At 56.8% G+C, this 27,224-nt stretch overlaps 1 protein-coding gene across 1 annotated transcript; it reads left to right on the forward strand.

The window, feature by feature from the left end:
- On the forward strand, window positions 1-26,757 carry RAB26 (RAB26, member RAS oncogene family). The gene is made up of 9 exons (XM_053957675.1): window positions 1-231; window positions 2,653-2,763; window positions 20,398-20,439; window positions 21,082-21,148; window positions 21,452-21,504; window positions 23,543-23,608; window positions 23,744-23,800; window positions 24,057-24,133; window positions 24,593-26,757. The coding sequence occupies exons 1-9, from the start codon at window positions 1-3 to the stop codon at window positions 24,693-24,695; spliced, it is 807 nt and encodes a 268-aa protein (XP_053813650.1). The 3' UTR covers window positions 24,696-26,757.
- Window positions 26,758-27,224: the final 467 nt, after the last annotated feature.

The following is a 27,224-nucleotide window of genomic DNA, read 5'->3' on the forward strand; positions in this document are numbered from 1 at the left end:
ATGTCGCGCAAGAAGGCGGCTCGCAGCAAGGGCGGCGGTGCCGCGCCCTCCGCCGCGCTGCCTCCCGCCGCGCAGGGCACCGGCCGCTCCGCCGCCGCCGCCCCGCGGGGCAGCTCCGCCGCCGCCGCCGCCGCCGCCGCGGCCCCCGAGGTGCCCCGCAACGGCGGCGCGGCGGCGGCCGGGCGGCCCTCGCTGAGCAGCAGCGGAGAGTTCTACGACCTCGCCTTCAAGGTGCGGGACCGGGGAGGGCTGCGGGAGTGCGGGGTCAGGCGGGTGCGCGGCCGGGGGTAGCGTCGCCGAAGTTCCCGGGGGCCAGGACCGGGCGGGCATCCTTGCATCCCTTCGTGCCTGCATCCCTTCGTGCCTGCACCCCTCCGTGCCTGCACCCCTTCGTCCCTACTTGTCTGGATCCCTGCTTCCCTCTCTCGCAGCCCCAGCATCCCGCCCCTCCGCAGCCGCCCGGTCGGGGTCTCGCTCGGCGGGGGCTGCGCCCGCAGAGCCCCCGGCAGCGGGGCTGGGGCTGCGGGACTTGTGCAAGAGACGGCCAAAGGCTGCTCCGGGGAGCTGCTGTAACCCCCCGGACCCTCGTTAACCTACAGAAACCCGGGGCTGCCAGCAGGGCGATGGCACCCCTCGAGGGGCACCGAATGTGCTCCGGCTGCTGCTGAGATGTCCCCGGCCTTTCGGGCTCGCATGGCTTCTCCTCGCTGCTTCAGACCCTGGCGAGCAACTCACAGAGCAAACCGTATCTGCTTCCTCCCCGCTTCACCCTGCAAGCCAGCTTGGAGCTCGTTTGATGAATTTAGGGTGATGAATTTAGCGATTTTGGGGCTCATTTAGCGATTTCGGCTGGGGGCACGAGTCAGTGAAGCCCCTGTGTGTTTGTAACACGGATCTCTGTGCCTAGCCCGGGGGGTCGAGCCTGGCCAGCGCGGGTTTGCTGTGGCAATTCCCACCTTGGTGTGAGGTGGTGAGAGCTTGGTGCCCGTGGTGCAGTCGGTGCACCTCGTGGTGCTGAGGTTTGGGATGCGGGCTAGGAGGTGTCGAGGTTTGGGATGTGGGGTTGGAGAGGGGCGCTCCAGAAATGTGCTTGGTTGCTTCTGTAGGTGGTTGGTCCTGGTACAGCTGCATTAATGGTTCAACAGCTTCCCTAAAATGGAGCCACCTCTGTGTTTGTGCTGGTCCTCGGCTCCTGGAGCTCACCTCTGCCTGCCCAGGCCGGGGCTTTCCCTAGGGATCGTCCCCATGGCACCAAATGTGTCTCAGATAAGCCCAAACGCACCGGGTAGACAAAACATCTGCCAATGGTCTGGCTGATTTTGACCCAGTGGCAGACAGAAATTGCTTCGTATCCAGTAAAAGCCTGGTTTATTAAACTTTCTCCTTCCCTTCCCCTCTCCTGAGGCTCCTGATCTCTGCCTGATGCAGTGGCCAGGTCCTGGGCTGGCTCCTGGCCCTGGGCACTCTGCGTGCCCAGGTTTGGTGCTGCTGAGTGGGGAGAAGCTGCTGTTGAGGGTCACCTATTCCAGAAAGATGTCTGGAAAATATTTTTAAAAATCAGTATTTTGTAGTAAAATGACTTTTTTTCCCCTCTTCCCTCGGCTTCACACTGGTACTCCCGTGGGCTCTGGCTGCCCTCACCCCGCTGTGCCAGGGCTCGGTGCCTGGTGCTCCTGTGGGACAGCAGTGTAAGGCTCTGCTGGGGGTGTGGGGCACCGTGGGCAGACCCTGCCCTCCTTGGCGGTGCCAAAGCGAGCTGCACCTGCGGCTGGGGCTGCTACTGCCTCTCAGGGCTGGCCTGCAGAGGGGTGGTGGCATTTGCCACTTCTGGCAGCTCCTGGGAGGGTTCGGTGTGACCCAGGGCAGCCCCTGCCGTAAAGCCATTTAAATCCTGTCACGGGTTAATGGCTCGTGGAAGGCTGATGGCAGAGCCTTGGGAGAGAAGGAACCTGGCACGGCAGGTGTGGAAGGAGCTGGCACAGCCCGGCTCCCTGGTCCCGGATTTCTCGGTGTCATCCTGCCAAGGGGAGCAGGCTCAGTGCCCTGGGGGGCAGCAGGGCTGTTGGGGTGGGCAGAGGTTTTGGGCAGCTGCATTTGGAAGCAGCCCCAGCTCTGCCGTGGTTGCTTTGTGGAGAGGAGCTGCCTGCCCTGTCTGTGCCCAGGGTGGCTGCTGGGTGGGGAAACTGAGGCAGGTGGCACCGGGAGCTGCTCCCTTGCTATCCATGGAGGACTGGGAGGGTGGCTGTGGGCAAGTGTGGGTCCCACTGAAGGTGAAGGTGGCACTCATGGCTGGGGAGCCCCTGAAGTCTCCCCACGGGCAGTGTCGCCCTCGCAGAAAGCCCCACACGTGGTGCGGAGTTTTGTGGGGACAGCGTGGGCAGCTGGTGTCACTCTTGGTTTTCAGGGGCTTTGTGCCCCCATGAAGGATCTGTTAAGTGCCTGTCAGGGGAAAGTGTCTCCAGTTTGGTGACATGGTGCAGGGTGGGGAATAATCCCATTGTGTGTCTTCCCCACCCTCCCCTGGGTCCGAGGACATCGCTCCGTGCCCTCAGGCACCTGCTGCCGCTGCAGGGTGACGGCTGCAGCGGGGCTGCCTTCCCAAAAACCTGGAGCCTGACACCCCTCCCTCGCTCCCTCCCTCCCTCCCTGCAGGTGATGCTGGTGGGCGACTCGGGGGTCGGCAAGACCTGCCTGCTGGTGCGCTTCAAGGACGGCGCCTTCCTGGCCGGCAGCTTCATCTCCACGGTGGGAATCGACTTCAGGGTGAGTGCCCGAGCCTCGACCCTTCCGGGGCTCTGCCAGGTCAGTGATGGGTTTTGCAGAGGAGTAGCTGAACGTTGCTCCAAGGATTTGAACCTCTCCAGCCGTGCCAGCTCCAGCCGGGGCGCTCGGGGTGTGACAGCAGCAGCAGCAGCAGCAGCAGCATCTTTGTTACGGCTTTGCACAGGGATGGGGGAGCCTGTCCTCTGCTCAGGATCCTGGGAATAATTCCTGTAACAACTGAGGCCTGACATCTGCCCATGAAAATATTTCCCTAAGGCAGTTTCAGTGGTTTTTTAAGAGTTGTTAGTTTTTTTCTTGAAACAGCAAAACTGAAACTGATAAAAAGCAGAATGCCCTGGAAAAATCTGCTGAGCACAGGAGGTTTGGGGTGCTGATGGGGGGTGTGTTGTGCTGAGGGATCTTTGGGGTGCTGATGGGGGGTGTGTTGTGCTGAGGGATCTTTGGGGTGCTGATGGGGGGTGTGTTGTGCTGAGGGATCTTTGGGGTGCTGATGGGGGGTGCGTTGTGCTGAGGGATCTTTGGAGTGCTGATGGGGGGTGCGTTGTGCTGAGGGATCTCTCAGGTCTCTGTTTGGTTGGGAGGAACTGGAGCATCCTGATGCTGGGAGAGTCGTGGGGCAGTGGTCGGAGCTGCGCAGCTCCAGTGGGGACAGTGGGAACCTGCTCCACACAGGCAATAACAGGTGGACTGGGGGGAAGAAGGGGGATCATGTCACGCCCTGCAATGCCCCAATGTGCCCAGGCCATCCTTTGCCAGGCAGGAACATCTGAGAACGGGCTGGGGCCCTTGTAACCTTCTCTTGGCCGTGTTTCCCTGTCAGTCCCGTGCTGGGGGGGCTGCCTGGGGTCTCTGTGGTTCCCTCAGGCCCTGGCCAAGGGGATCCCCACCCGTGGGGTGGGACAGCAGAACCACAGGAGTGGTGACTTTACAGAAGTGGCACCAAAGAGCCTTTCCAGCAGCTGTGCAGGGCACGAGGCAGTTTTGGCACCAAAGCAGCAGCCAGCAGCACGCCTGGCTCACCAGGATCAGCTGCTCCCTGTCCCTCACCAGTCCCCCAACCATCTGCTCCCTCCAAAGCAGAGCTTGTCACCTCCCCGGGTGTCTGGGCAGTGCTGCTCTCCCTGCCCTGCTCCTGGGGCACCGGCTGTGCCCTCTCTCTGGGATGGATTTGGCTTCGTTTGGGGGCTCTGGTGGGTGCTGTGAGGAGCTGCTGGTGATGCCACACGCCAGAGCTGTGTCTTCCCAGCAGGATCTCGGATCTTGACTTTTCTTGGAGGATTTCTGGGAGATGAGTGTCTCTTGTAACCTGCTGCTTGGCTGGGGTGTGAGTAATAACTCTGGTGCAGTGACACTGGGAAGGGGTGAAGGACAGCTCAGGAAGCCCTGAGGAAGGAAGGGATGTTCCATGCCTAGCGAGGCTGGGGGCTGCTGCAGGTGAAATGGGTAAATTGGGGTCTGTAATTTCATACAAAGGTAATTACACAGTGTTTCAGGTGTTCTTCAAATAAAAGCGTTTTCTTACTGATTGCAGTGATTGATACAGAGGGCAGCCATGAAGCCCTGTGACTTATTGATTAGAGTGCTGAAATGACTGTTACTGAGAAGCAATCAAATTAGAGTTAATTTACTTCTCTATTAGAGCTGCTAGAGCTACATGTCTCTGAAATGGGCAGATTATACAGTGGGGGAGATCATGTGTATGCCCTAAAACTCATTATTATCATCCTTGTAAGGCATCCATAATTTTGGGGGGACATGGAAATAGTTTTTTGATGTGCCTCTGCATTCCCACCAGGATAATCCTGTTTGGTAATTGTCCCTCTTGCCGTGGGCACTGATATGCAGATGATGCTCTGGGGTGGCAACACTGGAGGCTTCTGCTGGTTTTAATTTGTGTCTTTTTAATCACGGAACTGTCGTATCACAGCTCCTCCTCTCTGCAAGCCCGGAGTTTGGCAGGGGGTTTGCTGGCTGCAGCAGGCGAGGGAAGGTGTCACTGGGGATTGCTGTGTTCTCTTGGCCCGCTGTGAAGGGTGCTGAGCGAGCACAGGGGGTTTATTTTGGGGTTTTGGCAGGGTTTGTGCCAGACTCTGAGCCTGGCTGGCACCAGAGGCTGCAGGGACCTCCCCAAGGCCAGCGCGTGTGGCAGCTGCGCTCCTGTGCACGCGCGGCCTTGTTCGGGACCTGCCGGCTCCCTGGGGCCCATCCTGGCTCAGGAAACCACGGGGACGGAGCTGCCCAGCTCCAGGCACTGTCCTGGGGACCATCTCCACTCTTCCTGATGCCATCTGGTCCCTGCAAGTGCTCTGGAGCCGCGTTGGGGGCAGCCCCCAGGCCAGCCCAGCTTCCTCCTCTCCCAGTCCATCCCCTGGCCCCAGTGGGCTCCAGGGTCCATTGCTCATTTTCAAGGATGTCAAACCATCAGAGGCACCCAAAGCTATGGCTAATGGATTACACAGGCCAGAGCGAATGTAAATGAATAGAAATCCATTTAAAATTAATCTGGCATTACTATTCCTAATGGCCCCTGAGGTTTGTTCCCTCCTACTGTTTTATGTGAGGGAGAACCTCCCGCGACGTGTTTGTTTATTATCATCTCTTAAACAAAGAAGGATGTTGATCTGAATGTGTTTGGAAAACAAACCACTGATGCTGGGGAAAATAAAGATGATTGTAATATTAAAAAAGGCATCAAAATGGCACCTGTTAGCTTTGAGCTTTGAAGGCGCTGAGTCCTCAGCATTCCGTCCCAGGAAAATTTGGTTTGCTGGGGGAGCATCTTTAGCTCCTGGGGATGATTCCAGCCTTCCCAATTCAGCTGGGACAGGGCCAGGTGTCCCCAGGCTGAGGGTTTGGCTGGGGGTGCAGTGTGGGTGAGCCCCCAGTGCGGGTGCCAGGGGGGCAGAGCCCTGGGCGAGGGGTCCTGCTCCCAGCAGAGCTTTGGCTGAGCAGAAACCTCAGAGCAGAAACCTGTCTGAGCTCCTGAGCTGTCCCCCCAGGCTGGGGGACAAACCCCCCTCTGTGTCTGGATCACAGGTGGCACCTTCAAGGTTGCACTGCTAGATAATGAGGGGCTTAATTACTGCCCTCGGTGAGCTGTGCCGGGCATGGCACGAGGTCTCGTCTGGGTGCCTGTGCTTGGGGGGGTCTCTCCCCACAGATCCCCACTGCTCAGGGCAGAGCAGCTCTGGGCAGGCTGTGTGTGCTTTCCTGGCTTCATCCATTCGGGTTCCAGGGAGAAGGGGCTCCTGGAAAAGAGCAGGTTTGGTGCTCAGGGGCGTGAACCCCGATTTCCTCAGTGCCACGGCAGGAGCTGCCTCTTCTTGCAATGCTGGCAACGCTTCAGAAACCTCGACAGAAATTCAAGCTGTGCAGCCAGGGGGACTTGTGTCCTGTCGTGACAGCTGAGTGATGGGAGTCTCACCAAAGAGAGAAGCCAAAGGGCCTCGTGGAGCCCCTGTGTCCCTGTCCCCAGCGACACCTGGGCTCTGTGGGGCTGCCCAGCCCGGCCCTCACAGCCCCGAGCTTTGCAGGGCTGTGCAAGGGAAGATTTTTGTACTAATTGGACCTGAAAGGAGAAGAACATAAAAGAAAAAAAAAAAAAAATTAAGGATGAGCCTTTTCTCCCTGGGAAGAGGTGCTAATGAGCTTCTTTGCATTAGCAGGGGTGATGGCTCCTGTGTTAATCGGGGGGGATGAAAGCACTGGGAAGCTTTTCGGTGGAGTTCAGAGCAGGGTGGCTTCTCTTGGCGCTGTCCCAGGTGCGCAGCGGCGTCACTCCTCTGCTGCTGCCCCGAGCACAGGGAGCAAAGCAGCATCGTCCCGGCTCCGAGCTCCGGAGGAGCAGGAGGAGCCAGCCCCGGAGCTCGGCGCGGCTCCAGGCTGCCCGGGCAGGCGCTGGGCACAGGGCACGTTTCCTTTGGAGGCTCAGCTTTGATGTGCACAGGTTCGCAGCGCTGCGGTGGGGCTTCGCTGCCCCCCAGCAGTGCCTTGGCTGTGCCGCGGTTTAATCTGGGACGTGCTGTAAATAAAACCTGTCCCCGGTGGCCCTGAGCTCTAAGGACTCCTGATTACACTCAGCCCTGTGCGGCTCAGGGGTGGAATCAGCAGTGTGTAATGTGGTTTTTTTTTGTTTGTTTTTTTTTTTGTTTGTTTGTTTGTTTGTTTTGTTTTTTGGGTTTGGTTTTTTTTTGTGGTTTTTTTTTTTTTTTTTGGGGATTGGTTTTTTGTTTTGTTTTGTTTTGTTTTTTTTTTTTTTTTTTTGTTTTGTTTTTTTTTTTTTTTTTTTTTTTTTTTTTTGTTTTTTTTTTTGTTGTGTTTGTGTGTGCCCCTTCCACGGGCTGCCCCCGGCTCCGGCAGCGAGCTGAGCTTTGCAGGAGGATGTGAACCTTTGCTGCAGCCCTGCGGGGTGTGCAGAGGAGCAGGGACCATGGTTTGGATTCACCCAGACTGGTCCTGGGCGTGCATGTGCTGGGAGAGGGCTGTGGATGCCCTGAGCATCTGCTGGTCCCCAGTGGGCGCCCACATCCCTGCCCTTGGGGCAGTCCCCTGTCCCCAGCAGGTGCCCACATCCCAGCCCACATCCCAGCCCACATCCCAGCCCACATCCCAGCCCACATCCCAGCCCTCACAGCCTTTGCCTGGTGCCTCCCTTTGAAGGACTGGAGCAACCTGGAGCCTCCTGAAAGCCAGGGCTGGCTTTTATCTCAGCGGTTGGCACAGAGCATTAGCAGGGCTCATTTTCTGATGGATCAATCTGGAAAAAGTGGGAGGGGAGCTGCTTAGGCCAGAAGAAAGAAATGGAAATAAATTAATTTCAGCGTCTTTCTGTGCAAAATTAGCCCTGGATGTTAGGGGGAAGGAACTGGGCAGAGTGTTTAGTCTCTCCTTTGCTGTGTGGGGTCAGGATGGGGGTTTGCTGCAGGGGGATGGGTTTAGGTTGGTCTCCAGGGCCAGAGCTCTGGAGGGAAGTGGCCTTTTCCTGGGAGAAACATCTTGGTGCATGCCCCTTCACGGGGCCATGCCAGTGGCAACAGAGGTGCAACCAGGATGGGGAAGGTGGGGCAGGAGCAGGCAGGGGATGCCTGTGCTCCCACCTTGAGTATGCCCATGGCAAATGCTTGGAACTGGATGACCTTTAAGGTCCCTTCCAACACAAACCATTCCATGTTTCTGTGTGTTTCCAGCAGCTCTTTGTCTGAAAATCAGTTTGCTCTGCAGCTCCTATTGCTGGATGAATTTTAATAGCAGCCAGTAGCTGATTTCATATTTTTGCATTTCTCACTGTATGGAGAGCTGGGCTCAATTTGCCCAGAGGAGATTTCCATCCCTGCAAGTGTTCAAGGACAAGTTGGATGGGGTTTGGATCAGCCTGGTCTGGTGGAAGGTGTCCCTGCTCTCGGCAGGGGGTTGGACCTGGATGGTTTTTGAGATCCCTTCCAACCCAGACCCTTCCAGGAGTCTCTGATGGTTCCCGTGATGCTCCCCCAGCTCTGCCTGGTACCAGGGTATGGACACGATGCTGTCACCGGTGCTCTAGGGGCCAGCTGTGCCCAAATCCAGCACGGGGAGGCAGATCCTGGCAGTCTTGCCCAGGGAGGGCAGCACTGGTCAGCTGGGATTGTCCCCCGTGTGTGGCTCTGAGGGCACCTCTCCTCCACAGCTGCTGCTGGTGCCTGTTCCCCGCTCCCAGGGCGGGCTCTCAGGGCAGTAAATATCCATTTTCCGTGGGAAGCCAAGCCCTGCTTTTCTTGCCGTGGCTGCTGCTGCCTCGCAGAGGGACACTGACAGCTTTGCAGTCGGTGCCTGTCATTTGCATGCAGGGGCTCAGTTGCCAAGAGATGCTGCGAGCGGTGCCCGTGGCGGCTGCGCCCGCTCCTCGCAGCTCCCGGGCTTTTAGCCATCCTCCTTTGCCTCTTGCTTCTGGAAAATAAAACCCCCCAGTTCTGCAGCACGGCAGGAAGATGTGCTGCACCCCCGTGTGCAGGCGGTGATCCCAGCGGGCAAGGGACTCCATGCCTGCCTTGGGCAAGGCACAGAAAGAAGATGAATGTCTGCAAAGCAAAGAAGTGCTTGAGCAGCTGGAGTGGCAGCCAGCCCCAGAGCCTGGTTAAGAAAACTCTTAACCAGCTTAATCCTCTTTGCAGGATGGTGGGAAGGTGCCTTCTCCACCTCCCTGGTGTCAGAAATACCACCCAGAATAGTTTGGATGTGGAATTTTTCATCCATTCCAGCTGACGTGACAGCACTGGGGATGGGGGGTTTGCAAGATGCTTCTAGAAGAGCACCAGTGTCTCCAGGCTCCTGCAGCCCTGCTGGTGCTTGGTGGCCTCCTGGTGCCTGTTGATAGCTGGTGTCCCCGTGGGTCTGTCCTGGCCTGGGCTGTTGGAATAATGGATTTAATTAGCTCAGGGGGAGAGCAGAAGGCCTGGGCTGCTCAGGAGCTGCAGTGCCAGGACACAGGCGAGGAAAACACCAACTTGGGAGCTGCTGGTGCAGGGAGGGAGGTTGTAAAGGTGCTCAGCATAACCTGCCTCTGTATCCTCCTGGTTAGAGCTGTGTGGGAGCCCAAAACCCCTACAGAGAACGGGAACCATGGGAAACTCAGCTGGGAAATGCAGTTCCCACCCATCCACAGTGTGTTTGGGGGTGTGGGTCAGATCCCTGCTCCTGCCCTGCTCCAGCCTGGCAGGATCCCTGTGAAGGAGCAGGGTGAGCTCGAGCTCAGGCTGGGGAAGGCTGTGGGCACACGGCTGTGCTGCGTTGGCTCCTGTCTGGCTGCTGCCAGGTGGGAAATTGGCTCTGGAGAGGCCAATTTGGGCACTGGAGCATCCACTGCCACGGATCCGAGCCGGGCTGGATCCACTCCCGGAGCCAGGACCTGTGAGGGAGCGTTTTATAGTCAGTAAAACATTTAAATGGGGCCAGAGTAAGTCTAAATGCTTTCAATATTTAATGGAATACATTTGGCTTAATTTCACTTTCATCTTTTATTTGTGATAAAATATTGAACTCAGCTGTGCAGAACTGGGTTGTTCTTTGAAAGCAGAGGGAAGGCGCCCAGGAAAGGTGGGACAGGTGGGTTTTGGGGTGTCTCTGAGCCCCCCACTGCTCCTGGGATGGGCATTTGGGGCATCCCTGCCCTGTGGCTCTGCCTTGCTCAGCTCCTGTGGTCCCCTGAGCCCTTGCTGCCTCTCTGCTGAGCTGCTGCCTCATTTTGTTAATTAATTATTGCTCCCAGCAGGCTTTGGGTTAATCCTGGGGTGGATGTTGGTCTCTGTGGGGAAGGGTGAGGTGCCAGTTCCAGGTCTGGCACTGCTGCAGTGGCAGGAGCTGACTCTGGCTGAGCTCACTGGCTGCTTGCTGTGTGCTGTTCTTCCCTGAAAAACACCTTTCCCTGTTCCCCTTTCCCCAGAGAGCCATTTCCCTGAGAGCTGAGCCACGGGGTCGGTCCCATCCATGGGGCTCTGCTGGACCCTGTGATGGTGGCACTGACCATCACCATGGCCAAAGGCAGGGCAGCAATCAAACGTGCCAAAGCCTGGAGCAGTGAGCAACAGCAGGACATCCTCCTTGGGGAAAAATGGGGAAAAACTGGGAAAAAAATGGGGAAAAAACCGGGAAAAAACACCCCCATCCAGGCAGGTCAGAGCTGTGTTTGGAGTGGAGGGAGCCACGGTGTGGTGTGTCCCTGTCCTTGGATGGTGCTGGGGCACACACAGTTCCTATGGCAATGGGGGATTGAGGGCTTTACCTGCAGAGCCTTTGGAAGCAAAACATTTTGTTGTTGCTGGGCACTGCCTGTGCAGCTCCTGGCCCCATCCCAGGGTGCTGGAGCTGCCCTGGCTCAGGATCCCAGAGGAGCCCTGGAGCTCACACAGCTTTGTTTGTCTACCAGGGACATACAGCATTTTTAATCGTGGCTCAGCACCGAGTCATTGCCCTGAGGCGCTGGTGAATCTCTCGGAAGCAACAGCAAATAATTCATCTTTATGCCTCCACTGGGAAAAAGTGTTTCTCCCTGATCATAACTAACATGAGTTGGGAGCTTGTGGTGCTTCAGCTTTAAAGGGTGATGTCCATTGCCCTGGGCTGTGCTTGTCCCAGGGTGAGGAGGAGTTTAATGGGTGCTTTGGGGGTCTCAGTGATGCTTCTGAGCCTGAGGAAGGTGTTGGTGTGGCGGGGCTGAGTCAGTTCTTCCCGCAGGAGGTCAGTAGGCAGAAAGGGTCGTCTTCTAGGGGCCACAAAACCATTGGCACGTCTCTGAGGATGTGACTGGTCCTGGTGTGAGCACCTGGACAGGTTTTGTTCCATTTCGTGTGGGGTTTTTCTGTTTAATTTGTGGAAAGGAGGGGAGTGGCGGGAGCCGTGCCCAGCTGCTCGGGTCAGATGCCACGCTCACCCACCTCACCACCCTTGTGCCATCTGCCTGTGTCTCGGGACGTTTTCCTCCCGCCTGCCAAGCCTCGATGTTCCCAGGCTCAGTGACACACTGGGGAAATGGAGGCTTTGGCTTCTCCAGCTTTGCCTGCGCAGCATCACCACGGCAACGATCCCAGGAAGGCTCTGTGGCATTAACGCTGTTACCGGGAAGAGCCGCTGCTCCGTGGCCGTGAGCCCCGTGTGTGCTGTGTGCCAGGCTGAGGAGGAGCTGGGGGTCCTGCCCCACGCCAGGGCTGCTGCTCCTCCTCACCAGGACCCAGCCTGGACTGGCCCCAGTGCCTGGCACATCCCCCCAGGGAGAGCTGGCTGTGGGTCCTGTGTTCCCAACCTCAGAACAACTCCCTGGTAATGATCTTTTTTCCCCAAAAAAACCAAGTGCAGGAGGCTGCTGAGGGTACCTGGGCAGCTCCAGCCTGTCTGGGGAGTTCAGACCCACCGGTGAGGGCTTTGCCCTGTGTTGGATGCTGAATTTGGTGGAAATTGCTGGATTTGCTTCTCGTGCCGTTCACCAGCAGCCGGTCCCACCGGTGCCTCCGTGCCTTGCTGCTTCCTTGGAGCTGATGATTAAGAAAAACACAGCTTCATGTGTGGATGAATAATTCAGCCCAGCCTCACTGCTGGGGGGTCAAAGTCATCCCCTCCAGGGATCTCCCCAGGAGGGGAACGGTCCCTGGATGAGCATCCATCCACAGTGCCCTGGGCAGTGCAGGGTCAGTCCAGAGCCCTTCTTGGGAGCACGGGGAGCCCTTCCTGCAGCTCGTGCAGCCCCATGGCCAGGCTTTCATCCGTTCATCTTTCATCCCTGGTGTTGAGCACACTCGGCTCTGGGACTGTGGGGAAGCAGCCGAGCTGCGGCCCCTGGGCTCTGCATCACCCCCTTTTCCTCAGAGGAAGAGCTGGGGGATTGTTGCTGCTCCTGGTGCCAATTTTTAGAGCTGAGCCCGGATTTGGCAGCAGTGCTGGGCAGCCCCCACAGCCCCAGCCCTGGTGAAGGGCTGTTTCAGGCTGGTGGGGGATGTGAGCCCCCCGTGCCCTGGGTCCCTGCACCTGCCCATGGCAGCAGCGTGGCAGGGGGGTGCCCTCCCTGCCCAGAGCACTGTTCAGTCAGTGCCAGGAGCTGGGCTTGGAAGGGGGGTCCTGCTCTGTGGAGCTGCTCCCCAGACCCCTTTGCATCAGGGTGACACATCCAGGTGGCCTCTGGCAAGGCTGGGGCTCAGTGAGTGGCTCTGGGGCTCAGCCCGAACTTCCTCCAAGCCATTCATGAGCTGCACTTATCAATGTGCATGAATTAATGGGAGAAGTGCTCAACAATGCCCAAAATAACTTTGTTCCCAAGCAAGCGCTAATGCCTGGCAGATGTGATGTGTTTTTCCCTCCTGAATAACACACACGTGAGGTCAGATTGTTCCTGACAGCCGGGTGTGCTGGGGGGGGAGCAGTGGGGGCACAGCAGCTCTGGGAGGGCTGATTCTCAGGGGATCAGCCCCACAGCCCAGTGCAGAGGTGGAAATCCTCTCCTGAGGACCTCACTGCTCCAGTTGGAGTCTTGGCTGAGGCTGGGCTTCCCAAACGTGCAACAAAACAAATCAACGTGATCGTGTGTGGATTTTGATTCAGTTTTGTTTGTAAAAGGGTTGGCAGTGTCTTGCAACAGCTTCCCAGGAGCCTGGTCTGCACTCCAGCACCCACAGTGAAGGATGTGGGGTGTTTTGCCTCCCTGGGGTGATTTCCCAGCACAGTCCTGGCTTGCAGCTCTGCTCCAGAGCCCCACATGGGGAGAGCAAATGGTGGAGTTTGATTGGCCAAACTGGTTTGACCGACTGGGATGGTTTTGGTGTGGAAGTGGTGGTGATGTGCTGAGCATGCTGCACTTCCTCAGCACCTCTGCATCTCCTGGGGCTTTCAGTGGTGCCCAAACTTGGGGAAGAGCCTGCTCCAGTAGAGCAGAAAACGGGAGAGCTGGGACTGCTGCCAGGGAGAAGGAAAAGCTTTGCAAAGATCACAGCTTTGAGTGCACGGTGCCTGCTCCTGTGCTGTGGCTTCTGCCTTGTGCCACCTGTGGGGCACCTGAGTGGCCACCCTGGCACAGCAGTGATGTGCAGGGCTCTGCCCGCTCAGCCCCTGCGTCCCCAGCTCTGTCCAAGGGGGAATTCAGGATTGTTCTTGCACAAGGGGCACGTGGCCAGGCAGGACCATGGTGGCATTGCTACGCGTGGCAAAGTGAGACCACTGTGGTTAGTGAGGAGGAGGTGAAACCTCAGAAAGCTCCTCTGGACTTCGGGGAGCAGCCACAGGGTGAGGAGGGTCCTGCCCTGCAGAGGGGGCTGGGACCTGCTGCATTTCAGCCCCGGCTGTCCCTGTTGCCACTGCACCATGGAGAGAGGGGCTGTGGTACCAGGGAGCTCTGGGACCTGATGGGTGCCAGCCCTGGAGGCTGACTGGACTCGTACAGCCATGAGAAAATCTCATCAGAGCTGTTCAGTCACCCTCTTCTCCTTGAATCTTTCGAAGAATCTGGGCTCAGGTTTGCTGCACAGCAGTTTTTGGGAGCTGTCTGTCTTGGCTGTGGGTGAAGGATGGGAGTGTTTGGGATAAAAAGCTACAGATTCCTTTGTCAGGTCTTTGGGGATTTCATTTTCTTTAGGGATGAGAAGTGCTCTTTAATAATGCTGTTTGCAGTGCTGTCTGCAGACGCTGCTGCGTTACTGCTGGGTGCTGACAGAATGTTTGCTGTTGGATGTTCAGCCCTGATTTCTCTTTAATTGGATTGTAAAGTCTTCTCAGAAACTTCAGGCAAGTTTTCAGCCCAGGGCTGGCCGCAGTCACTGAGGCAAATCCTAGAACCGTTTAGGTTGGACAAGACCTTTAAGGTCAGACAAGTGCTGCTAGGCTTTATTTCTCCCCAGATAAACGATTCCCTGTCTAATAGGACCTGATGAGCCATTTTTCATTTCTGTGGCACTGAAGGGGCCGTGTTTGCTACAGATGAGAAATGATAGAGCAATAAATGCTCCATGGAGATCCCTGTTCAGCTTTGCAGCGTGGCGTGGCCTTGATGAGGAAAATGAAGATAAATATCTCGAGTGCCACATTACTTATTCCCGGTATTGGCACAGATCTGCGTGAGCCATCCCTGCCCCCTTTGTTTCCAAGGCTTCCTGGTTTAGAAGTAAGCAGAGATATTTTTTTAAATGTCCCTTCTTTTTTAAAGTGAGGGAAAAAGAGATGGAAGGGCTGGGTAATGCAGGCCAGGGTGGTGGGGGACTGTGCAGACCATGCCAGGGTGGGGAGGATCCCATCCCATGTGTTGGAGCTGCAGGGATGGGCTGCAGCCTTCCTGCTGGCTGGTGCTTTCTGGGGGCTCTGGGCTCCAGGATGGTTGTAGCAGATCCTGCCCTGAGGAATTTTGGGGGTGGGTTTCCCTGGCTGCCTGTGGGATTGGGGCTCAGGCTCACTCCCACTCTCAAAGCCTCACACGGCCGTGTCTCTCTCCTGCTGGGATGAGCCTGAGCAGCCCCGTAGGGCTTGGGAGCACCAAGTCTCATCTGCCTGTGCCTTCCTCAAGGAACCTTCCCGTGGATCATCCCAGGACTTGGCTGCTTTCACGGAGCAGCCAGGCTGGGAGGGAACACGAGCCCCACCCGGGACTGCGAATGCTGCGGGCGATGCCGAGAAGCAGAGCAGGGCTGAATTTAAAATGTGTGATCCTAAGCAGATCCTCTTACCTCTAATCTGTCCCTAAGACAGGATTCTCTTCTTGCCAGAAAACCCTTTTATTTGCAGACTGATGTGACTAGAAGATGGTAAGTCAGTAAATCTTCAGTGTGTCTGCTCGAACAAGGGCCTGGACTCTAATCTGGGCAGGGCTGGCAGCCAGGGAGAAGTTAATTGGGATTTAATGTAGTGAACAGGCTCTGGACAAAGGCTGGTACTGCTGACATCCCTTGCTGGGTGCTGTGGGGAAGGGGCTGTGCCCAGCTGAACACCAGGGCTGGGGGGCATTTATGTAGGGCCAGGCTTGTGGCTCCTCCAGGCTGGACGTGGCAGAGGGGACAGGAGGGGGTGACCCCTCCAAGGGGCTGTGGGGTGGCCCTGGCACCAGAGCAGGTTGGAAGCGCTGTGTGCTGTGAGGGGCCGTGCTGTTAATCTGCATTTCCTGGGTTCTGCCGAGGAGCTGAGCAGGAGCTGAGCAGCCAGAGCACGTTGTGGGCTCTGAAAGGATCTTGGCACCGGCGCTGCAGGCAGGAGTGTGCAAGGCCTGGGGAGGAAAACATCCCAAGGCAGAAGTTTCTATTTTTAGCTGCACAGTGCAAATGCACAGAGCTGCTGAGGAATTCATCACCTGCCCCGGGAGATGGATGGCTGGGATTTTTCTCTGAAGGGAAGATTTATGGGAGAGGCAGAGGGAATCGTGCTGGGGTGTTTTGGCCACCAGGGTCTCCCCCAGGCTGCTGATGAGTGTCTCTGGTGGTGGCACAGCTGAGGAGGAGGAAGAGGATCATTGCATGGGATCCCCAGCGCCTGGGACATCCTCCAGCCCCACACAGCATGGCTGGAGCAGAACCATGTCCAGCCCTGCCTCCAGCCACATCCCTGCCCTGCTCTCCTCATTCCCAGAGGCTTTCTGCAGGTTCCAGCACAGCGTCAGGCTGTGCCCTCCCCTCTCCTGCAGGGACTGTGCTCCTGGAAGGGCTTTCCCAGGCTGGCCCTGTTCTCCATGGAGGTGCTGATGGCTGGGTGTTTGTGCAGGATTGGGCACTGCTTGGATTTAGAGGGAACAGGTTTTTGGAGCTCTGAGGGAGCAAAGTGGGGCTGCTCCTGGATCCTGGCCTTGGCAACGGGTCGGGATGTCCCTGAGCCAGGTGCTGTGCCTGAAGAGATGCTGAACCATCAGAAACAGCTCCCTGGCTGCGCATGTCTGGGAAAACCTCAGGGTTTTAACAAGCAAATTAATGCAGTGTCCTGCTGTTTTGGGCAGATTTCCATATCGATCCTTGATCTATTTTTGCAGCCGCCGTTGGAGGTGGTGGTTATTTGTGTGTCTGCTATATCACAACTCATCCCATTTCCTCCTGGCACAGGAGTGTTTGTGCTCACAGGGGCTCCCTGGGCTTTGCCAGGTGGCAATTTGGCTCCTGGTCTGGCCTTGGCGTGGGGCTGGGGTGCTCCAGCATCCCTTCAGCCAGTCCTCCGCTTCAGGTGTCTTCTGGCTTCCCGAAATAAAGTTTAACCCAGTCTATCCCTTGCTCCCGGGTGGCCTGGCCTGGTGACACCACAACCTAATGACATTTCTGGGTGGCTGCGCTGTCAGTCCCACAGCTCATTACTGGCACTAATTAACTCTGTGCTGCCCCAGCGCCTGCGCCCGCTTTGATCTACAGTCACTAATGCCATTCATCCTCATTTTGACAGGAATTTGCCCCCCCCTCAGCTGCAGGAGATGCCTCCAAGGCCCAATAATGACATTTGGGCTTCTTTTCCATGGTAAAAGTGGAGCCCCCTGTGCAGGGGGTGCTTGAGTGGGCACTCCTGGGCAGCACCACTGAAGCCAGCACCAGTCACAGGCTCCAGGGTAGGGGTCCCCTGGTTGGAGCCTGAAGGTCGCCAGTGAGCAGCTTCCCATTTGTCCAGTTAATTGCGAAGCAAATTGATCCATGTATCCAATTTAACTTTAAAGGCTTTAATTAATGAGTTAATGCGTGCGAGAGCTGGGAGAAGCCGGGCTGTCGGCGATGCTGATCCTGGGCTGTGCTGCAGCTTCGGTGCCGTGGGCTCAGGCACCTGGGCACGTGCCAAGTTGCTCCTGGTGGGATTGGCGGGTGCTGTGGGGGCCCTGTGTGATCCGGGCTGTGGCATTTGCCCATCCTGCAGCTGCTGTGGGGGGCAGAGCGGGGCGGCAGCGCTGGCTCTGTGTGGCAGCATCGTCTGGGCACGTTTCGGCAGCGGCGCGGTTTCGCCCCATCGCCTTCCCCTCCCTCCCTCCTGCTGCTCCCGGGCAGTCGTGGCTGTGGGATCGTGCCAGGGCTGCAGCCAGCGGGGCCTCGGTGTGTGATAATGCTGCTCTTAATTGAGGACCATCTGCACTTGGTGATTTAATTTTTCCTGCATCTGCAAGGTTCCAACTTTGTTTATCTGATGTCCTGAAGATTATTTCACTTCGGAGCATCGTGTTTGTCCAGCCCAGGCACTGCAGGCATTCCACTGCAGCCCCTGCTAGACGAGACTTCAATAATGTTTGCACTGCCCCAGGAAAAAGGACACAAAAACTGAAACTGGGAAGGGCGACAGCAGAGCTGAGGTGCAGGGGTGGTTTTGCTGCCCGAATTGTGGCAGGAGGCTGCTGGGAGCGTTACCTCTGTTCTAAGAAACGGTGAGATGAGCAAGGAGCCCTGAGCAGCACAGCCCCTCCCTCGCCGGCAGGGCTGGCAGCACATTTCACATCTCAGTGCCTTGACACACGACATCTTTTGTCTTTGGATGCTTATTAGGATCTCAGCCCCCAGCTGTGCCTTGGAAGGGCTGACAGGAGGGAATTGAGGCATCTGTTTAAAAAAAAAAAAAAAAAAAATTTGGAAGCTGGAAAGTCACTTAGGTGTGGTGTGGGGGAGACTTGGGCATCTGGTTCATCCGAACATCTTGGACACTTCCAGGGATGGGGCAGCCACAGCTGCTCTGGGTAAACTTTTTTGGGATGCAGGCAGGGATGCCAGCATGAATGATGCTCTGGCTCACTCTGGCTGTGTCTCCTGCCTGCAGGAGCATTTCTACAGCTTTTCACCCTGGAACTCTGCTTTCTTCCACACCCAATCCTCAGAAAATCAATTTTGTTTTGCCCAGGCTGGTGCAGCAGCACCTGGATCCCTGTGCAGACTTTAATTAGGTCTAAGCATTTACCTCCCTAAAATATAGGTCAGTCGTAATTAGCGTGACTCCTGTTGCTGCTGGCTCCGTGTTAATTAACTCCTGAAGTGGAGGTCAGCGCATGTGGGGCACCTTTGGAACTTCAGCTTTTTTGGCTGCTCACCAGATGCTTCAAGGTGGCTTTGGCCTGGGTGGTCCGTGCTCAGGGCTAGGGCCATGTTCTCTGTCCTTGCCACCCATGGTGTTCTGTCAGCCTTGGAGCACAGCCACGCTGGGGACATGGCCACGTCCCTGGGCACAGCCACACACTCTGCTCTGAGCTGGAGGTGCTCGTGTGGCCATGGGGCAGGGCACCAGTTTGGTGCTGGTTTTAACATGACGCTCACTGTGTCCTTGTCCCTTGTCACCATCCATCACACCAAGTGTCCTCAACCCCTCGTGCCAAGAGCTGGGGCCGATGGTGAAACATAGCACCTTTGCCTTCCTCTGCAGTCCCTGGCACGGTCCCTGGCATGATCCCTGGCAGGTGGTATTGGCAGCTGGCTGCCAGCACCTGGGAGTGGTGTTTGGAATGGCACTGTGCCGGTGCAGAGCCTGCGGGATGAGCCTGGGGGTCCGGCACCTGCACGTAGGAGCCAGGGTTTTGGAGAGCGAGGTGAGCTCGGAGAGTGGATCTCCTGCAGAGCATAAACCTGCCCCGTCTCACCTGTGGCTCAGGTTAGGACAGGGCTGTTCCCCAGCCTCTGGGACGAGGTGGAGGTGCAGCTCAGCGCCGTTTGCTGAGGCTGTGCTTCTGCCCTGGGCATGGCTCTGTCCCTGCTCACCTGGGAGCCGCAGGCAGAGGCACCAAGGTCCGGGGAGCACTTTGTGGCAGTGGGAACCCTGGGTTTTAGGCACTTCAAGCCTTCAGGAGCCCTGGTGTCACATCCTGGGAAAGGCTCAGCTCCACATGTGGGGAGCCCTAACCCCCCGGCTGGCTCCCCAGGCCCTGGCTTTTCCCTGCTCCCCCACCCCGGTCCCTGGCTGCCTATTTTTACAGCTCCCGGGCTGTGAATCACTTCTCTCCCCCGTCTCAGTCGCTGCCTTTGAAGGTATTTATAAACCTCGGCCGTCTCCCTGCGCCTGCCTGAGCAGACGGAGGATTCGGCGCTCCGGCTCTCTCCTGCCCTCTCCTCCTCGCCAGATCCTTGTGTAGATGTGCAGGAGATGAGATGATCCCTCTGCCCTCGTTAAAACTATCAATGAAGAGCCTCGCCAGCACCTGAAGGGGTGTGGGATGTGCAGGGATAGATCTTGGCGTGGATCCCTGGGGGGGTTTGGTGGCACTGGAGTGGCTGGTGGCGTGTCCAGTGCCAGGGGTGGATGAGCCAGGGCTGAGTCAGCAGAGCCCAGCTGGGGTCATGGCCATGTGAAACGGGAGATGGGAGCACCCCACACCAGCTCCAGAGCAATTGGAGGAAATGGGATTTCAATTATCACCAGAGCAGCCACCAGCTGCCTCGTCCCACTGGTGTGCTGTTCCCTGGCCATGTTTCCAGCACGTCCCACTGATTACTGTGCTAATTTCTATGGATCTGGTGAGCAAATTAATCTCTTCTCTGCTCCTTCCCCTGGGACCCCTGGTCTGTAGGCTTGCATTCCTTTAATGTTTGGAGAGGCTGGTGCAGATTGCTGGGATGGTGGTTGCTCTGGGACGTGGTCAGGATCCATCTCCTGCCCTCCCTGTCTGGCACAGCCACGCTGAGGGGCTCCCACACAGCTCCCAGCTCTGCCAGGGCATCCTTCCACACAAAATATCCTGTTGGCTTTGGGGAAAACCCATTGTGGAGGGACACTTCCCCCTCTCCTCCTTGGTTCCACCTTTCCTAAAACCAAGAAAACAGGGGGAACACATACTAAGAGAGAAACCAGGAGAAAAACAGGTCCAAGAGGCAGGAGCAGGTATTATTTTTCATTTGCTGGCTGCATGTGGAGTGGTTGACTGTCTCTTGAAGGCTATTAAGGTGGGATTCTGATGCTCCTCGTTAATTTACGGCCAGAGGTCTCCAGCCTGAGCTGGGTGTGGCATTGCCAGGGTTTAGGTACCCAAATAGATGCAACTTTTGCTGATACAGGGAGAGATCCTCTGGCTGGGCTGTGGTGAAAATGGCTCTGCAGGTGCTGGGACCAGTGGATGGGAGTTTAAGAAGCAGGAGAGGGGACCAGCCCGAGGGTTTGGGGGAAACACGGACTGGGATGGGGGCTGGCTGTGTCTCCCTTGGCGTCCTGCAGCTGCGCTCAGCCCTCACCTCCCCTTCCATTCTCTTTCAGAACAAGGTGCTGACAGTGGATGGGGTGAAGGTGAAACTGCAGGTATGTCCCCATGTCCCTGGAAGCATCTCCCTTGCTGCCCTGGGTGTTCAGAGATGGCCAAAGCCCCTCAGAGGACAAAGCAGAGGAGCACCCCCAAAATGGGGCCCCACCTCTATCCTTCGTGGTGGTGTCTCCTGCCCTGGGACAGCCTTACAGACCCTTCTGGCTGCTCTGTCCCCTTGGCAGGAGCCTGCACCGGGCTGGGTGCTGTTCTGGCCACAGTGATCCCCATCCCAGCCCGTGTGCCCCTGCAGCCAGAGCTGCTCCAGCCCCCTTAGACCTGACAGTTTCTCCGAGCCCTTTGCCCGGAGCTCGGTAACACAGATCCCCCAGGCAGCAGTTTGCACTCTGCAAACCTCCTGCTGCATTAAGGACTGATAAATCACATTAGCAGGTCCCCATGCATCCATCTGCTCCATGGATTTTCCAATTAATGGCCGTGTTGGGAGCCCTTGGCCACGTCGTGTTCCCACACCGAGGAGCGGGAATAGGCTGCTTCCGTATATTGCTCTGGTCATTTTTCCTACTGGTGTCCCTGGGAGCAAAAGCTGGAGAAGCTTCCTGGGGCTGCACCATTCTGTTTGGGCTGGTTTGGGTGGGTTCTGCTCAGGTCTGATCCCTCTGCTCCTGTCTGCCTTCCAGATCTGGGACACGGCCGGGCAGGAGCGCTTCCGCAGCGTCACCCACGCCTACTACCGGGATGCCCACGGTAAGCACGGCCACCTCTGCTCCTGGGGAGCCCCTTCTTCCAGATCTTGGGGGCCCTGAGCTGCCACTGCAGGCCAGGTGAGCCAGGAATCACTGGAGTGGTTTTCCATGGGAAGCAGCTGCTGTGGATGGACGAGGATCTGCAAACACCAGCAGTGCGAGGTGCTGCTGTGCTGGATTTCAGTGTGTTCTGTATCTCACAGGGACCTCACGTCCCCAGCAGTGACCTGCCACAGGGGCTGTGTGCTCTGAGCCATGGGCTCGGTTTGGCACAGGCACTAACAGCCTGTCCCTCTCTCCACAGCCCTGCTCCTGCTCTACGATGTCACCAACAAAGCGTCCTTTGACAACATCCAGGTACAGCAGCATCCCCGGCCCCTCCTGCTGTCCCTCACGTGTGACTGGCTGGGCTGTGGTGGTGGGTTCGTTCAGGAGGTGTGTGCTGCTGCTGGGAGCTGTGGGCACTTGCAGAAGGGCTGTGGTTACTGCTGAGCCACCTGCGAGGACAGGCAAGGGACAGGCAGAGAAGGTTTTCCCTTTCACAGCACATAAAGGGTGATGGATTCACTGCTCAGGCCAATTAACACCGTGTAATTTCAGCACTGGCAGAGAACCTGCTGCAGTAGCTGAGCATGGGAGCTTTCCCCAGCAAGCTGCTCCCTCATCCCCCTCTGCTCCTTCAGGTCACAGTGGGTCGGGGTTGGGCTCCTCATTGCCCCCCCAACTTAGTCCAAACCTGGCAGGAAGAGGGTCCCAGCCCACCTGCCCTTCCTGCCAGCTTTGGGGGCTTCCTGGTGCTGCCCGAGTTTGCCCCCTCCCCTGGGTCCTTCAGGGCAGCTGGGCAGTGGTGCTGGGGCTCTCAAAACTGGCAGAGGGGGAGAGCAGATGCTGCCCACATCGCAGCAGGGGGGTCAGGGACACCTGGGCACTCAGTGTCCCCTCTCTTCGCCCCACTGGCCCCATGTGGCTGCTGGAGGCCACCTGTGCCAGCACTGCCAGAGCATGTCCTGAGCCGGGCAGCAATTATCCCTGACTGAACTGGATGTAATTGCTCGTGTCCCGGGCATGAGAACGCCGTGTGCATCCACGGGGAGCAGCTGTGCCTGCACAAACACCCCGTGCCATGGTGACATCAACACCCTGGGGCTGGGATGTGTCACACGGGCTCCTGGGGTCCCACAGCTCCTGATCCCCTGTGGGCCTGGAGCTCTCCCTGCTCCGGAGCATCCTTCCCTCAGCAGCACCACATCTGCCACCCCTGCAGTCCCAGGGCAGGGACAGGGCACGTCCTGCCACCCTGCTCCTGTGTCACCGGCGCTGGGAATGCTTCCCACCGGCTGGGACTGGCCAGTGGTGGTGTTTTCCAGCCTGAGGAGCTGGATGGCTCAAGGAGGGTGAGTGCTGCGTGTTACCCAGGCTCTGGGTCTGCTCGGGGCTGGTGACCCTGTGAAAGAAAATCCTTTGGAGGTTTCACGTTGCTGGGTAACACGGCCCTGCCTGCAGCATCAGCAGTTCTGAGGACACAGGAGGGATGTCCCTGCGGGACACACAGCCCCAGTGGGAAGGAATGAGCACCCAGGGGAATTGCCAGGCTTTGGAAAGAGGGATGGAGCCAGAGTGGAGTCAAGAGGGCAGCCAAAGGGAGTCAGGAGTGACTCCAACCCACGATGGAACTGAGCACCCTGAGCCCAGCCTGGGTGCAGTGCTGTCCTGAGGTTGCAGCCTCATGTGCTGGGCTCCTGCTGGGTTTGGAGCAGGGACCACCAGGACCACCGGGGATCACCAGGAATCGCCATGAGCCCGGCAACAGCACTGGAGACGGCAGGCGGCTGCTCACACCACAGGGTCAGGGATTACAGGGAATTAGAGCAGGTTTGATTGGATTAGGCTGGATTAAAGGGCAGGGAAGCCACCCCACGGCTCAGGGAGGCAGGTTTGGGTGCCTGCTGGGAGCAGAGTGCTCGGCACGGGGGCAGCACGTGCAGGACATGGGCACAGGGCACATCCCAGAGCCAGCCCTTGGCCTTGTCCTCTGAAAGGAGGTTCAGTCTGAACATCCCAGCTGAGGGCAAATTGGGGGCAAAGCCCTACAGCACCAGATGGAATGGGCAGGGGAGGTCAGAAAGCTGCTGTTACCTGGGAAATGGGGACCTAGTAGCTGCCAAAGTGGGGTGCTGGACTTGCTTAGCAAAGTGGGTCCCCCAAGGCTCAGGGGAACCCCAGGGTACCCCCTTGTTGACAGGATCATCTGTGGAACATCCCTGGCATTGCTTGGGATGGCAGCATTGCCTGCTGAGGGAGTCCATGCCAGGACTGGGGCAGCTCCCCATCACTCCCATTCCCCTCTTTCTCCCGGAGCCATTGCCAACCCCTCTCTTTGGCTGTGTCCCTCCAGGCTTGGCTGACAGAGATCCATGAATACGCACAGCAGGATGTGGTCCTCATGTTACTGGGAAACAAGGTGAGCCTGGCTTTGCCAGGGCCTCCTCTTCCTCCCACGCTGGAGGCACAGGCAGGGGAGCCTGGCTGGGCATGAGGGGACAGGGAGGTACATGCTGGTGACCTTCCAAATTGCTCTTTGCCATTGCTGTTGCAGGTGGATTCAGCCCAGGACAGAGTGGTGAAAAGGGAAGATGGAGAGAAGCTTGCCAAGGTAGGTGAGGTACCCGAGGATGTCCCTGAGGATGTGCACAGGAAATGGTCACCTGGAGACCAATCTGACCCAAAATACACCTGGAAACACTTGGCGTTTTTTTCCCTTGTCATGCTCTCTCCCCTTTTTCCTCATCTGTTCTTCCTTTAAGTTTCTACTAACATCTCGTGATTCTTTGTCCTCAAAAATTACTCCCTGAGAGCCCCTGGGAACACCCTTGGTGGCACTCCTGACAGGGCTGTGCCTCACCCCACAGGAGTATGGAGTGCCCTTCATGGAGACCAGTGCCAAGAGCGGCCTCAACGTGGAATTAGCGTTCACAGCCATCGCCAAGTAAGTGACCACAGCAGTGGCCTTGTCATCCAAAGGAGCTTTAGCAGCGTCCAAGCCACGCTGAGATCAACTGAGCTGGGCAAGGCAGCTTGGAATCATAGAATCTTGGGATGGCTTGGGTTGGAAGGGACCTTAAAGCCCATTCGGTTCCATCCCCTGCCATGGCAGGGACATCTTCCACCGTCCCAGGTTGCTCCAAGCCCTGTCAAGTCTGGATATTTCCAGAGAACCAGGGGCAGCCACAGCTTCTCTGGGCAGCCTGTGCCAGGGCCTCCCCACCCTCACAGGGAAGGATTCCTTCTGAAGATCCCATCTATCCCCACCCTGCCAGGGGAAAGCCATTCCCTGTGTCCTGTCGCTCCATGCCTTTGTCCAAACTCCCTCTCTGGCTCCTTCAGACAAAATCCTCTCCCTGCCAGAAGCAGCAGCATAAGAGTAACACCTTTCCCCTTTTCCCAGGGAGCTGAAGCACAGGTCCATGAAGCTGCCCAACGAGCCCAAATTCAAGCTCCACGACTACGTGAAGAAGGAAGTGCGAGGCTCGGGCTGCTGCAGGTCCTAACGTGCGTTTGTACAGAGACTCAGGCCCGTGGGCAGTGTGTGCATGTCTGTCTGTCGTGTCTGTGTCTGCCCCGAAGGCCAGCTGAGAGCAGGGCACAGGAGCAGCAGGAAAAGCTCTCTCGGATTCTGCAGCCCCGTCGCATCCATCGGCTCCGGCTCCCCTCGCCAGCATTCCTGCCCTGCTCACAGGTGGGAGGTGGGTGTTTGGGAAGGGGCTGGGGTCTCCTTCTGTGCCTGCTCTGTGAGGCTGCTGTAACCTTTGTGAGAGCCAGGGTGTGACGCAGGGGAACCAACAGCTTTTCCCCACCTAGGAGGAAAAAGGTCCTGATTTTTTTCTGGGTAGGAGAACGTCCTGAACTCCCTTTTCATTCCCTGTGTACCTGGAATTCGGCTGAGAGCCCTGGCCTGGGGCGTGCAGGAAGGATGTGTTTGAAGGCAGCCATTCTTGTAGTTGCTTTCTCCTGTCTGTCCATCCCTGTGAGGTGGGACAAGCTTCCACAGTGAGGGATTCTCCTGTTCCCTGCAAAGGCTGAGCTTGGCTGTCCGAGTGAGCTCCTGCACACCTGGCTGCATACAGAGATTTCTGAATGTTCATCCCTTTGGGAAAGGCTCTGCTTCTCCCCCTTCCGCCCTTTCTAGTACTTTGAGAAGAAACCTAATGCATTGCAGCTTATTCTAAATACCTCCCTGTAAGTGTGATGGTGTTTTCAAACTGCAACAACGCTTTGATATCTTCAAAGTTCTCTTGGGCAGCTCTCTCTTTTCACCGCAGAGAGCTGGGGGGAAGCTGCAGGCAGTGATTTTACAGGCTGCAGACTCTTGCCAGCTCTCTTCAAGGGCCTCCTCACCCCTTTGGTCTGTGTCAGGCTTTTGGCTGGTTTTTTTTTTTTTTGTCAAGCTGCACTTCTCAGTACAAATCTGAATCTGGATGAAGTGTTTGGCCTTTGGCAATTTTTCCCTTTGAAAACTCCACGCGCACATCAGCAGGTGCCCGCTGTGCCAAGCCTCAGTGGCTCCTCCAAATGAAACAGAATAACCCATCCTTTGCCCTCCAGACAGCACCAGCTCCCACAGCTGCTGACTCAGATGCTCCTGCCCCTCATTTTTCCTGGGATTTTGGCTCCAGCACCACCTTCCCAATGGGCACAAGGAGCCTCTGCAGCTCCCACATGCTCTGAGCTTCACAGGGTGAAAAAAGGATCTTAAAATGAACTATTTATTTTCCCTAAATAGTATTTTAAGGGAGAGACAAGTCTTAAAAATGTCCGATTTAAATTTTAAAAACACCCGTGGAAAACCCATTCGTGCCGGAACGTTTACATTCCTGGCAAACTCTGCTGCCAGTCCTGCAGGAGCAGCCAGGTGAGCTCTGTGATGGGGGGGCTGTCAGGGCCCCCTCACCCCAGTAATTTGGTTTTGTGTGGGGCAGGACCAGCCTGGCAGAGGCAGGGAACAGCCAGGCAGCTCCACAAGTGTTTCCTCATCCTGCCCTTGGAGCAGCAGCAGCCCAGTCCTGAGGTGACAAGGAGTCTCCCTAAAGCAAAATTTAGGATTCCTAATGGATTAGGATTCCTAATGTCAGGTTGCTACCTTCCCTCTCCCTCAGATTGGCGTCTGGGTTACAAAGCTGACAACTGCTCAACTTCTCTCTCAGTGCGAGTCTAAAACCAATAAAAACTCCCGTAAACGAGCAAGATGTAAATGTTTCCCTTTAGAGCACTTTCCAGCCTGCCCGTGGGGAGCAGACTCTGCTACAGCAGAGGCCTCAGAGCCCTGTTTGTGGTTTAGACCTGAACTTGGAGCAGGCTCAGCCTCTCCCTCCCAGTTCCCAGTGTGGGACTGGCTTCCCAGTGCCCGGCCCCAAAGCTCCTCCTCACGGCCGTCTGGGATTTTCCATGGGCCTTTGCTGCCACCACGCGGAACTGCTCAGTTAATTATCTGAGTTAATTGCTCGGTGCAACCAGCCACGTGCGAGGACCCGGCCTCACCTGCAACATCCCATTTCTGCTGGCTTTTGTTTACAGCTTTTGGTTCATTCCTGTTAATAAAATTTTTTAATAATCCCCATGGCTACAGCGGCGTTTTGATTGTCTAAACACAAAGCACTGTCAGTCTTCCAAGTATTTCAGCTCAGCCTCAAAACCATCTGGATTTACAAAGCAGAACCAGGGTATGACAACAGTTTAAACTGGATATTGGGAGAATTTCTCTCCAAAAAGGGCTGTCCAGCCCTGGCACAGCTGCCAGGGACGGTGTTGTAGCTGCCATCCAACCGAAGTGACTCCCAAGAGTCCAACGAAGGGAGTGGGGCTGAGCAAAGTGCAGCAAATTTAACGTGCTCCAGTTCCACTGGGTACCCACACATTTCCAGTCAGTCTGTGGAGGTACATGTCGCCCATAGAAATGTTGATAAACAGAAGAAAAACACAGATTTTTTCAAAACTTTATTCACCTGTAAGCTACAAAATTTGCTTTATATATAAGCCAAAGTAGAAATACAATAGTAAAGCATTTACGAGTAAGGCTGGTC

This window comes from Vidua chalybeata, chromosome 16 (genome assembly GCF_026979565.1).
Source record: "Vidua chalybeata isolate OUT-0048 chromosome 16, bVidCha1 merged haplotype, whole genome shotgun sequence".
Classification (NCBI taxonomy): Eukaryota; Metazoa; Chordata; class Aves; order Passeriformes; family Viduidae; genus Vidua; species Vidua chalybeata.